Consider the following 13,247-nt stretch of genomic DNA (forward strand, 5'->3'; position numbering starts at 1 on the left):
TCATTTCTAGATTGTTTTTTTTACCAGGAACTTTCAGAGGAAAATAGTAGATTAGTCACGTTTTGTCTTGATGTTAGTTGAACGATGGTGGACTTAAAACTAAATCAAAGTAACAACAAATGAGATCATTATACTAACATAAAATCATTTTAAAATGCTCAATATGAAATATATGCTGTTCAAAGTTTCAAATTTTGTCTTAATGGATCAATGGGTCGAAGTTCATGTATTTACTGCTATGTTGTTTCTTCAATAAGTCTTATCGAGAAAAGATTATGAAAAAAATTAACTAGGGAAAATTTTTTCTTGTTATGCATAATGTAGAGTTTACTTGTGACGGAGTTAGGGTGCCTTGGACGAAATGACTCTAGCGGGATACGTGTTTTATTAAGTAGTGTTATATAAGCCCAGTAGCTGCAATTCTTTCTTAATATGTATCGCAAACAAGAACAAGAAACATATATCAAAATATAATTTAAAGAGGAACGCGGGGGTACTCATTGATAGAACATGAGGGAACTATTTTTTAAAACATGTCATTTAACTATTATTTTTGTGTGATTTGGTTTTACACATGTATTAACTAAGATTGTATGACAAAATTTTGGTTAAACAATGTAATGAAATAACTAATATCAAATACGTTTTGGCATTTAAAATCTAGCCTAAGGTCGCCGGTATTCTTCATTGTATACCCCATTGCAGCAATATCTATATATATTTGAACCAAAATTCGCATAGGACGGTATTTACAAAAAAATGTTTCGGTTAACTAACAATTTCAAAGAATCATTCGATATTTTTAACTTCAATTGTTTATATTTTCTATATACCCTATTGAATGGTAGTAGATCAAGCGTTCATAAATTATTATAACATTCAAACTGTAGAGCACGTGACTCCTTCTCCATGGTAATTGATGACGTAATTTGCTCCCCCGTGGAGCTTCTTGTCACGTATCTCCACCAGAAAAGGTACTTTTACGCTTATTTCTTGGTAAGATTTAGTGAAAATTATTTTATTTGATTTTATTTTAAAACTTTTTTTCGTCTGTTATTATAATCCTAACCTACTGGGCCACCTTTAGAGAACTGTTTGGTTGCATTATCTTGATCAGTTCTGAAAATATTGGGTCGGTAGGTTCTAGTAGTTGAGAATTTTTTTTCTTTCAAAAAATTTCAATTTCAATGTTTTTTTTTATTATTTCCATTTTCAAGAGTACTTAGAAAATAATTGGAGGTTAAAAAAATTTTTGAGTCGGACCATTTTTAGCCAGTCAGTCGGGAGAGGGCAACTAAACAATTTTTTTAAAGATGGCAATACTAGTTTTTGTTTAAGTTTAATCTGAAGCAAAATGGCGGAGGGGGGTGTCAATGGAAGTCTTGACAAATTTGACTGTCTTTTGTCGACGAATCCTTTAGACGGCCTGGTCTGATATTGTTAAGTGCCTATTGAGTATTTGAGGCAAAAAAAAAATCAGAAGTAATTATAAACAAACAAAGAAACACAGATTTTAATCATAAAAATACTAAATACTTATCGACATCCTCTTTGGCCAATTTTATTAATGTTGTTGTGATTTAAATTCAAGACACGTGGTTTAGGTTGATCTATTCAAAGGTTATAGGGTACAACCGGTTTTATTAATAAAATTGGCAGTAAACATGATATTGCTATAGCTTGTTTCTTTTGAAAACGTGTCCTGCAATAAATGTTTCCAGATCTTTCTGAAAGACTTTCATGATTTTCAACAGAATAAGGGTCGCTTAAGGAGGAGGTGTTAAAATTACAATATATCATATTACTCTTAGGCGAAAATTAGAGCTCACTATATAGTGACCGAAAAAAATGTGCATTATCATCGACACTGACAAACCTTTGTTTGCCTTATATGGCTATTGTTATAAATGCGCACAGAGGATCTTACCATGAGCAACTGACCAATTGTTTCAAGAATGAATAGCAACGTTTACATGTTTACATTTTACTTCGAACACGTACTTCAGGTCAATCTACGATCATGTTAATTGACACAATAAAAAATGTTCTTACGAACAAAATACAAAGGTAAATAACTGTAAAAGATGTCAAATGTTGTTAAATGGAAAAAAAAGTTTCATAAAATGTAGTTTGTGCTTCAAGAGTAAGGAAAAAGAACAGCATTTCTTATGATTAAAATTAACAAAACTTTGTAAAGGTTAAGCGTATTAGTGCCACGCAATATTTTTTTTAAAGTTAGTAATTCCAACTTTAATGTTGGTAATTCCAACTTTAAAGTTGGTAATTCCAACTTTAAAGTTGGTAATTCCAACTTTAATCTTGGCTTTTCCAACTTTAAAGTTGGTAATTCCAACTTTAATCTTGGCTTATCCAACTTTAAAGTTGAAAATTCCAACTTTAAACAGGTCGGAGAGAATACTCGAAATCGGGTATTATCCGTGAAATCGCGTATAATACTCGATATTAGGGTATCGTTGAATCCACGAAATCGGGTATAGGAGGTGTAATCACCTAATAAAACTTAAACAATGGGATGGCACATGTTGCCGAGTAAACTTTCATCTAGATACACATGTTTTCTAAAGGTATCACTAGTCAAGTAAGAATTTGGGCTTCAAGATTAATGCGCCCGGGACAACAAATACCTCTGGAGCTCAGTACATTTCATGATTTGCACACAAAAAGGTGTTCGATTTGCTTTATATTTTTACTTATGTTGAAAGTAGATACATCTTCCTAATGTTCATTCCAAACACAACAGAATTGTAAAGTATCAGAATTCGGGAATGTATAATAATTCCACATCAACACGACAAACATGAACAATTTGTAAATAAATAAAATTATACGGAAACACATTTCACACACCAGATATGATGCCATGTTTAAACAAGGGATTGTGTATCGTATCTAATTAAACGTCATTAATTACTTTCACATTCATTTTGGCATAAAATTAAATTTATTTAAGAATGTATAAATAATGTAATGATAAAAATGTCTAAAATTTCGGCTAAAAGAACCCCCTTTCTCTTTTTTTGAAAATATTTTCTTTTTTATTTATCATTCAAACATATTTGCAGAATATGTCTTCAACATTTTAGCAGTGACAGTGATAGTTTCAGAAATATAGCTTATGAGAGAACATAACTCTTTATCGTTTAATTTCGCTAAGTCATCAATATTTTACCATTTCTTAACGACTTCAAAAGGGGGGGGGGGGGCTAAAGGCTTCTTGACCACCTCTGACAAAACAACCTCGACTATGTTCTACATGTGTCCAAGAGACCTTTCTTTGAATGTCACGATCGGTTAAACTCGTTCATATATTTTTAATCGTAGGGAAGATTTATTCATTAAATAAAAATCAAATAAATTGTAGGTAAACAAAAAGCAACCTGTTACTTTCTAACACAATATAAGACTACAAGTAACTAGAATTCATGTTTATTTTTCAAACCCATTTTTTATTATAGATGAGTATTAGGAAAAGTTATCGCCATGAGTAATACGTATCGTAGATAAAATAACTAAAAGAAAACTGTGACATATTGTCTAGAATCAATCAGATAGTGTCTAATATTAGCATATTATACATGTAATGAGGTATAAGATAGCGATATAAAAAAAATATAGAAGGTAAAGAGGTAAAATTTACCCTGTCTATCCCTGTCTATCAAATAGTATAATAAAGAAAGGAAGTGGCTACGATTTTTATAAAATTTTAATGTCCGATGAGTAATTATATTCCCAAAAAGTGAGACAAGAGTTTCCAATGCAATTGAACACTCCATTATTCCAGTTTGTTCATTAACATGTTCATAAACGTAAAAACTATAAAAAATGTGAAAACTTGACTATTTAATTCAATGTTTTTTAACTTCATGAAAAGATGTACACATTTGACTTTTATTTAACCCCCCCCCCAAAAAAAAATAAAACAAGAAAATCCTGTTCATATGACTTCTCGCTCTCAATTTTCACACAAATGCCTAAAATAAAGGTAAAATAGTATATTTTGTATTGATTAAAATGCAACCAAAAAATTAACGGTGTCTTTGAATAAAAATTTCACGCTAAATTAACATAAAAAGATACTTACTGTAATATATTCACTAGTCTTGGCCCAAAAAGTCAAAACATGATAAACATGCGACATTTATTCCCGAAGCTTCTCTTCTATAGTTTTAGTACCCCGAGCCCGATCCCAATTCACTCCTCCCCTTTTACACAAAAGATAATAAAAAATACAAAAGATGAATAAATCCTATCTGGACATACAAAGTAATGATTAATGATTAATTTTGTATTGTCATAAGAACTGCAACATGCAGCACAGTTTACCAACGATTTCGCTCTATAAGTCCAATTTTTTAGTGGGTTTCCTCATCCTGAGTGGATAACGACGTTCCGGCACTGCATCAGTCTGATCAGGCACCTTGGTATCCTTGTTTACAGAGTCCGCAAGTTTTTCTCGAGTTTCCACCATCTCAGGAGTTCCCTTTCCTGTTTCATCTGGAGACACTAAGGCCCGATCCATTCCTGACTCCTTAAAAGAGGGTAACTCTACATCAAAGGGCAGCGGTGTAAGTTCCGGCTCCAGCATCGTAGCAGACGATGCTAATAAATGATCTACGTGGCAATAGCGGATGCGTTTTCCAACTCGCACAAGATAAGTTAATGGTCCCAACTTTCTATGAATCACACCAGATATCCACTTCCATTTTTGTCCTGGAATAGTTGTTTTCACTTGAACTTGTTCACCTCCCTGAAATTCCCCGACTTTACACTGTCCACCATCATGTTGTTCTTTCATCTTTTGCTGTTTCTCCTCCACCGACTCCCGAAGATTAGGTTTAATGCAACTCAACCGGGTTCTTAACTGGCGCTTAAGAAATAGTTCTGCAGGTGATGTACCAGTAGTGCTATGTGGAGTTATGCGATACCTTAACAAAAAGTTGGCAAGGCGCTGCTGAAGAGACCATCTATGACCATCAAAATCTTGCCTCTTTAATGCTTTTTTTTAGAATCTGTACTCCTCTTTCAGCCAACCCATTTGACTGAGGATGATAGGGCGGTACAAGTGTATGTCTAACTCCACTGTGCTTCATGAAGTCTTGAAACTCAGAAGATGTGAACTGGGGCCCATTGTCACTCACTATTTCTTCAGGTATTCCAACTGAGGCAAACCATGTTCTTAACTTCTCTATGGTATTGCTGCTTGTGGTGGACTTCACTGGTATGACTTCCAGCCATTTTGAATAACTGTCGACAATAACAAGAAAGGACTGCCCCTTATATTCTGCATAATCTATATGCACTCGTTGCCCCGGTCTAGAAGCCCAAATCCAAGGATGCAGGGGGCTTTCTTTTGGAGTGTTTCTAGTAGATGCGCAAGCTGAACATCTTTCAACCATGTCTTCAATGTCCCTGTCTAAATAAGGCCACCAAAGATACCCCCTGGCTAAGGCTTTTGTTCGAGACATTCCTAAATGTTCATCATGCAGCTCTAGAACAAGCGACCTCTAAACTTGTCTGGAATTACCACTCGCATCCCCCACAAGAGCAATCCCTTTTCCAGTGTAAGCTCATTCCTTCTATCAAAGAAAGGCTGCAAATCAGAATCCTCTACATGAGCTGGCCAGCCGTTCAGAGTGAAATCATACACCCTGGACAGAATCGGGTCTCTTCGGGTAGCCATAGCTATCTCCTGACTGGAGATGGGTAAGTACATATCCAATGAAAATACTCCTTCTTCTGTATCCTCCTGTTCTGTCTCATGTAGTGGTAGTCTCGATAAGGAATCACAATTACCATGCTGTTCAGATGATTTGTACTGAATGTCATACTGATACGCAGCCAGTATCAGTGCCCAACGTTGCATTCTGGCTGCAGCTAATGGGGGAACACCCTTTTTCGGTCCCAGAATTGACAATAACGGTTTGTGATCTGTTACCAATGAAAATTTGCGTCCAAACAAGTACTTATGGAATTTCTTTACTCCAAAAACTAATGACAGTGCCTCTTTTTCTATTCGAGCATACCGTCTCTCGGTTTCACTCAGTGTTCTGGAGGCAAAAGCTATTGGTCTCTCTGAGCCATCTTTCATTACATGCGATATTACTGCTCCAACTCCATAGGAAGATGAGTCGCATGATAATCGGAGAGGTTTCTTGGAGTCGTAAAACACTAAAAGTTTACTCTCAGTGATCATCTTTTTACAAACATTAAAACTCTCCTCACAGTCAGCCGTCCAATTCCACGGTTCATGCTTCTTTAACAACTTGTGGAGTGGGTTTAACTCAGTACTTAAGTTTGGCAGAAAAGCACCATAGTAATTCAACAACCCAAGAAAAGCTTTTAACTCCTTTACTCCAGTAGGTCTAGGTGCATCATTTATGGCCTTAACCTTTTCTTCTGTTGGGTGTACTCCATTGTGATCTAGCAGGAACCCCATATAAACCACTTGGTCTGCAAAAAACTCGCACTTCTCTGCTTTCAACTTAATGTTATGCTTTCGCAAACGTCGAAATACTTCTTGAAGCGTATTCAGGTGAGTAGTATCATCCGCCGCTGTAATGAGAATGTCATCTATCCGACATACCACATGATCTAATCCTAATAGGACTTGGTCCATAACTGACTGAAATATTGCGCTTGCAGAACTAATTTCATAAGGTAGCCGGGCATATCGAAAGAGTCCAAGGTGAGTATTAATGGTAAGGCATTCTTGAGATTCTCTGTCCAATTCTAGCTGAGAATAGGCTTGACTTAGATCCAATTTTGTAAATTTTTTTCCACCTGCTAAGCTGGCAAACATGTCATCTGTGTTGGGCAGTGGGTACTGCTCCTCGCTGATAACCCGATTAACTGTCATCTTATAGTCTCCACAAATCCTCACTGACTGGTCTGCCTTTGGAACCACCACTACAGGTGCAGCCCAGGAGCTATTTTTTACTTTCTGAAGAACACCTCGCTCAACTAGTTTTCTCAGTTCCATTCCCACTTGTTCTTTAATAGCATAGGGTACTATGCGTGCTTTGCAAAATATTGGATGTCCGTCATCCTTCAACCTTATCTGTGCTTTAAAATCCTTTATTGGTTCTGTGCTTGGCAAGAATAGGTCACTATACTCTCTCCTTAGGGTCTCCATTTCATTCATACTGACTGCAAAGACTTCTTGCCAGTTGAGTTTTATTTTTGACAGCCAGTCCCTCCCCAATAAACTTGGTCGCTGTCCTTGGGCAACTAGCAATGGTAGCTCAACGAATTCTTGATCCTGGTACTTTACAGGAACATGACACACTCCCAGCAGCCCGATTTCATCTCCAGTATATGAACGAAGTACAGTATCTGTTTTTGTGAGCTTGAAATGCTCTAAATGTCTCTGGTAAACTGCCTCACCTACAATGGTACGAACACTCCCGGTGTCAATTAAAAATTCTACCTCTTCATCTCCCACTGTTATGTTCACTGTCAACTTCCTTCTGCTATGGTCTTTTTCATTGGTACAGAAAATAGAACAAATGCTGTCTGATGAATCTGATGTCTCATCATCTGGCTTAGCCACAAACAGTGTTGATTTTTCTGATTTTTTTTTCATGTGACACTTCTTTGCTATATGGCCAATTTTCTGACACTTGAAACACTTGCCTTCTTTGAATTTACACTCCTTCGGGTTATGGTTATTCCCACATCGGTAACATTCCTCCGAATATTGTCTTTGAAATTTCTTTCGGTTCTCAGATTTCCTCCCTGAATATTTTGTTTCCATACTGTGTATTCCTGGATCAGGAGTCAAAAATGCCAATGTGTCTTTTTCAGCCGTTTCCATGGCATACACAATCTTGACCGCTTCATCGAAATCCAGTTCCGTCTCTGATAACAACTTTTTCTGTATTGCTTCTGACCGTAACCCACAAACCAGTCGATCTCTAAGTGCTTCAGGCAGAAATTCTCCAAACTCACAATGTGTAGTTAGCCTCTTTAACTTTCACTTTCACCCTCCTTCTGGTTTCTCTTATTGAATTTAAATCTTTCAGAAATAACTAAAGGTTTGGGCATGTAATACCCCCGCAACACTTGCACTAAATCTTTGTACTCTTTTTCTTTCGGCAGGGCTGGTTGCACTAAATTTTTCAAAACTCCATAAGTCGTTGGACCAATAATCGACAAAAATACTGCTACTTTCTTTTGGTCCTTAACTTCATTTGCCGCGAAAAATTGTTCAAGTCTCTCCACATAATTCGCGAAGCTTTCTGTGCTTTCATTAAACTCACCGACTTTTCCAATGTGGGTCATGCTGATTCTTCGATAAAGAGAATTCAAGCGTTCCGAATCCTCGTCGCCAATGTAATATATTCACTAGTCTTGGCCCAAAAAGTCAAAACATGATAAACATGCGACATTTATTCCCGAAGCTTCTCTTCCATAGTTTTAGTACCCCGAGCCCGATCCCAATTGAAACACATTACACTTACCTTCAATTACCTATTTTCAAACTGTTTTCCCGAGGGTATTTATTTCATCTTATTTTATTTCCTTCTTTATAATAACTATTTAAACGTTGGTATTCTATTATTGCAGAGATATACAATTATGACTCGCTTATACTGTACTCTCTAACTGTTAGGAATAATTTATATTTCACGAGAAAGGGACGCCATACATTTTTCAGTAAAAATACATAACACGGCGTTAGTCGTTTAATTTCTTTAAAATTTCACGTTTTGTGAATAGTGCACAAATAAGAAAATTAAGTATATGGAATACTTAAATGGGAAATAAAGACAAACGAAGTGTAGCTGTTTGTTTTTAGAAATTATATTGAAAAATAATAACGCCATTGTGTCCTCTTTGTTACCCCAGCAGTGTTTGTCGTGTGATTTTAAACTTATTTGAGAACCTTATGAATTAGGTTAGATAAAAATAAAATCACAAGATACAGATGTACAAGTAACAGTTACTGGCATAATGCGCCGTTGCTTTATTCTTTAGTTTTTATAGAAACACACCTCCCAACCTTATTAATATTCAGGGTCATGAACCCAAGGGAGCATTCATTGCATCAGATATTTTCTTTAAAAAAGGAAAGACAACTCAAGATTTTTTTAATGGTATAGTCAGTTTCTTTTATCAATTTATATACATTTAAATTGTGATAAAATGGGGGGGGGGGGAATATTGCGAGATATGTTTTATTTCATTAAGATCACGTCTGGTCAATTTTTATGTTAAATAAGTAAAACATTAACACAGTGTATTTTCAATATGAAATACTGCATAGGTATATGAATGTGTTCACTAAATTTCTGTTTAATAAATACAGGTAAATTGAGTTTCAAGTATACCTGATTTCACATAAGCTACATATCTGCAGCTACTAGTACATGTAAATATTTCTGGAAGGTATCTATCTAGGTAATCATATTCATCTATTAATTTTTTTTGTTAACTGAATTCAACAAAAATAATTTAAACTAATATGCACACCATTTATATATCATGACTCATATTGAAAAAAAGACAAGGTAAACAAACAGCATGCAATCATGTTTTTATTTACAAGAAATTTACTAAGCACTACATGTAGACAGACAATGGAATGTTAAACAAATAAGTTGTATATTACAGGCATATATTATAATAAAGATTATGCTGTTTAAAAATGAAGTAAAAATTTATAAATCAATATTTAGATACCCTTCACAAGATCTCCAAATTTTGACTATTTTTAATAAACAAAATTAAGTGCACATGTACATAATTTTGTTTATTAGAAAGTGCACATGTACATTCTAAATATTTTTTTTTCCTACTCAAAAAAATTAACGTTCCATTTTTTAAAGATAATCAACCTTATAATAAAATTCATAGTAAAAATATTCAAGTGTTTCTTTCTCTACTGATCTGGTTTAAAATACATGTGTAATTACAATATGTAATTCATACAGTTTAAGCATGCAATACCAGTGAGAGCTACATGTAGCTATTACCTCCCTTTTTTGCAAACATTTTTTATACTGTGATTGAATTAAAAACATCAGTTTTAAGTTATAAATCTTATCTTATTTTATAACCTATGAAGTCACCTGCATGGCACAGTGGCAAGACCATCTGCTTGAGAGTCATGAGTAAGGAGTTGATCCATAAATTGCTGGTTCGAAATCCCCCAGTCGGACATAGATGAGACTGTATATACAGAGGTCCTGTGTTGCAGTAGGTGCTAGTACCAAAAAGATCCCTCATTGCTCAATTAGCCATGTGTGCCAAATTAAGGACAAAATTTGCAGCTCTCCACCGACAAATGTTGGCATCCCCATATGAGTGAAAAGAAGAATGTTAAACAACGTACAAATAAACAATAAACTACAGAGTCTGAATATGCAAATTTTTTTTTTCTGAGAAAGGGATCCTCAAATGATGTTTAGATATGGTTCATATGAGTAGAAAAGTACTGGATCATCCCAGCTAGTCTTTATGAATTCAGCCACCATTTGTTATATGGCCTGAAAAATATAAAATGTTAATGCATTAACATAAAAGTATATGATTGATATTTTTATAATTCATCATAAATTAATTGAATCAATAAAATATTTAAGTCACACGTGTTATCTTGAAATGCTCATGGGACTGCTGAAAAAAAAACTGAGATATCAAAGAGATTCAGGGTAAGATATATAGAAAAAAAATGTCGTTCAATGGACTTTAAAATGACTTTGATATCTCAATGTGTTCAAAATATCACTCAGTGTCAACTGTAAAAGATATATACCAAAGTTCAACTCTAAACAGATTATATAAAATTCATATACATGTATGCCATTTACAGTTGCTAATTCAATCTATCATTGTTCATTATTAATCTGCATGAGAAAGAGATATGCGCAAAATGAGCAAATTAAATTTACAAAAGTAAATCATATATAGTGTTTGCAAATCATTCATCCAATTTGTAATACACAATGTACTGTCACGAACGTCAACATACCCTATATAGGTAGTCAAAGTTTTTTGATTTTAAGATACTGTTGTTTAACTGTACTTATTTAGACTGCACTGTATTCACTTAAATATTCCAGAATAAAACTCTGACCCCCCACTGTTGACCCACCCTACCCTATAGTTATATGATCTGAACAAATCTAAATCTGCTCCTAACTATCTCAGAGTGACTAATAATGACCTGCCTATTCTTGAAAGGAATTAAGATTTAATTTTTTGTCTACAGATTACTATTGTCCTCTCTATTTTATTGCTGTACTCTATATACATCAATAACATATCATCACCAGTAATCAACATACCTTCTCTTTGGACTTGACATCCTTTCCTAGATTCTCGTGGTTAAAGATTTCATCAGATGATTTGTTTTGTTACAGCTGAACTACAAATATGATTAATAAGTTAATACCAATCCTCTACATTTAATTAATCCAAATAAAATACAAGCATTTGCAATAATGTGGAAAGAAAACGGAATGAAAAATACTGACAAATATCAATGCACTACATGCAAATCAGAAAAATATGTAATGCAATCATTTACAGTTTGCATAATATGCTGATTATGTATCAGCATAATTTTCAGTTCATGTTTGCTAAAACAGACAACCAACTGTATTTATAAATTCTCTTTTAATGGATTTTCTTCTGCCTTTGAACTTACATGTACTATTATGCAGCTTGATAATGTGAAAATTTTTTCACCCATTCTTTATTATTAAAGTATCTGCTGAAAATAGAACAGAATGTGATTAAATCTTTTGAGAATTAAACAAAAACAAAAATCACTGATGCATGATTTTCAATTATATTGACCCTTTTATCAACATATCTCTCTCTCTCTCTCTCTCTCTCTCTCTCTAACTATATATAACTTTACACAGGATTCTTTAGTTTTACACATTGATATACCTGTACATGTAGATATTGGAGTAACTGGGCATGCTTAATATTTTTTATTTGTTTATTCCAATCAGCATGATCAGGATGATAATAATTAAATAATAATGTTGCATATTAAATATGTTATAATTTTATCCTTACAGTTATACATATACAATACTCACAACAAGCAAACCTTGAACTTGCACATCACTGTCTTCAGAGTATATCCTGCAAGAAACATTCAATCATTGCACATTACAAATGAATTGATTTGATTTTCTTTTTTAAAAGTTTATATTTGCTTTTTTGTTTCATTTTAATGAAATTATAATTTTTGTGCATTTAATACAGTATCATCACTATCATGTGCATACATATTGAAGACCATTTTTAAATTCAATCAACAATGTCATTCTTCAAAAGAAAGCCCATTTTTAAAAGTGGAGAAAAAAATATATTTTCTTGTGTGTATAATTTGTGTGGGATGGTGCATATCATTACTAAACAAACAACAAAAAGGACGGAATGTCTCGATAGCTGACTTTACAATGCAAGGCTAAAAAATAATTGAAGGCCCACTGGACTGGGGTCAGTGATTTTTGTTTTATCTAGGATAGTACATGGTAGGGGGCATCTGTTTTTGGGTCAGTTCTATGTACATGTATAACAAAATACAATTATAGTTGGGCTAGTAACTTGACAGGCTTGTTTCAAAGTTCTGTCATTTCAGAATCCTGTTTTGTTTAGATTAATTATTTGTCCAACTGTGTATCACATTAAATAAACAAAATATAACTATTACATTTATCATGATTATTATTATTATGGTTTTGGGTCAGTCTCTTTTTATTAAATCTAGTAGCTTGGGAGTTGGATAGTGATATTATGATGATCTGACCAGTAAAAAGCCTGAGTGATCAGTGAAAGAAAACTATTTCTAGCCTGGGCCTACAATGATTTCACATTTGTGCTTCATTATATACATTTTCTAAATTCAATAATGTTTGTTTATTTAACCTTATAGGGTCAATTGTGTTATTTTTGTCATACCTGGAGATGGCTGTTCAAAATGTACTCTACAGCTGTACCTGCAATAGACAAACAAAAAAGAAAATTACTTTTCATTTAACACATTGAAATAATTAAACAATATGTAAATTAAATACATGTATTCTTACAAACATAAATGCAAAACATCAATGTAAATTATCTTTAGCATTTAGCAATATTTTTTCATTACACATGCAGATTGATGCATGCATGCATGTAATTTATTATACCCCCCACTTGAAAAGCAGGAGGGTATATCAAGTAATCGGTATGTCTGTCCATGCATATGTGATTGATTGATTGTA

The 13,247-nt window shown here is 33.9% G+C and overlaps 1 protein-coding gene and 2 long non-coding RNA genes across 3 annotated transcripts; all 3 read right to left on the reverse strand.

The window, feature by feature from the left end:
- Positions 1-4,357: 4,357 nt before the first annotated feature.
- LOC134255670 (uncharacterized protein K02A2.6-like) lies at positions 4,358-5,486 on the reverse strand. Its single transcript, XM_062738196.1, has 2 exons — positions 5,053-5,486; positions 4,358-4,946 (listed from the first exon to the last, which is right to left on the reverse strand). Exons 1-2 carry the CDS (start codon positions 5,484-5,486, stop codon positions 4,358-4,360), a joined length of 1,023 nt encoding a protein of 340 aa, XP_062594180.1.
- Positions 5,487-10,383: 4,897 nt separating this feature from the next.
- Positions 10,384-11,688, reverse strand: LOC134255673 (uncharacterized). The gene is made up of 3 exons (XR_009989600.1): positions 11,672-11,688; positions 11,310-11,389; positions 10,384-10,508 (listed from the first exon to the last, which is right to left on the reverse strand). It is a non-coding gene; the product is annotated as an uncharacterized LOC134255673 (long non-coding RNA).
- Positions 11,679-13,045, reverse strand: LOC134255672 (uncharacterized). The gene is made up of 3 exons (XR_009989599.1): positions 12,943-13,045; positions 12,075-12,120; positions 11,679-11,737 (listed from the first exon to the last, which is right to left on the reverse strand). It is a non-coding gene; the product is annotated as an uncharacterized LOC134255672 (long non-coding RNA).
- Positions 13,046-13,247: the final 202 nt, after the last annotated feature.

Source organism: Saccostrea cucullata, unplaced genomic scaffold (assembly GCF_032062105.1).
Source record: "Saccostrea cucullata isolate Sc308-1 unplaced genomic scaffold, CSIRO_AGI_Scuc_v1 ctg4910, whole genome shotgun sequence".
NCBI lineage: Eukaryota > Metazoa > Mollusca > Bivalvia > Ostreida > Ostreidae > Saccostrea > Saccostrea cuccullata.

Bases quoted from the DNA above. Each gene is read 5' to 3' on its own strand.
- LOC134255670 (XM_062738196.1), bottom strand. From the start codon at position 5,486: ATGTCTCGAACAAAAGCCTTAGCCAGGGGGTATCTTTGGTGGCCTTAT. The intron at 4,947-5,052 runs GTTGGCTGAAAG...CTTTTTGTTAAG, and splicing joins TATCATCCTCAGTCAAATGG to GTATCGCATAACTCCACATA.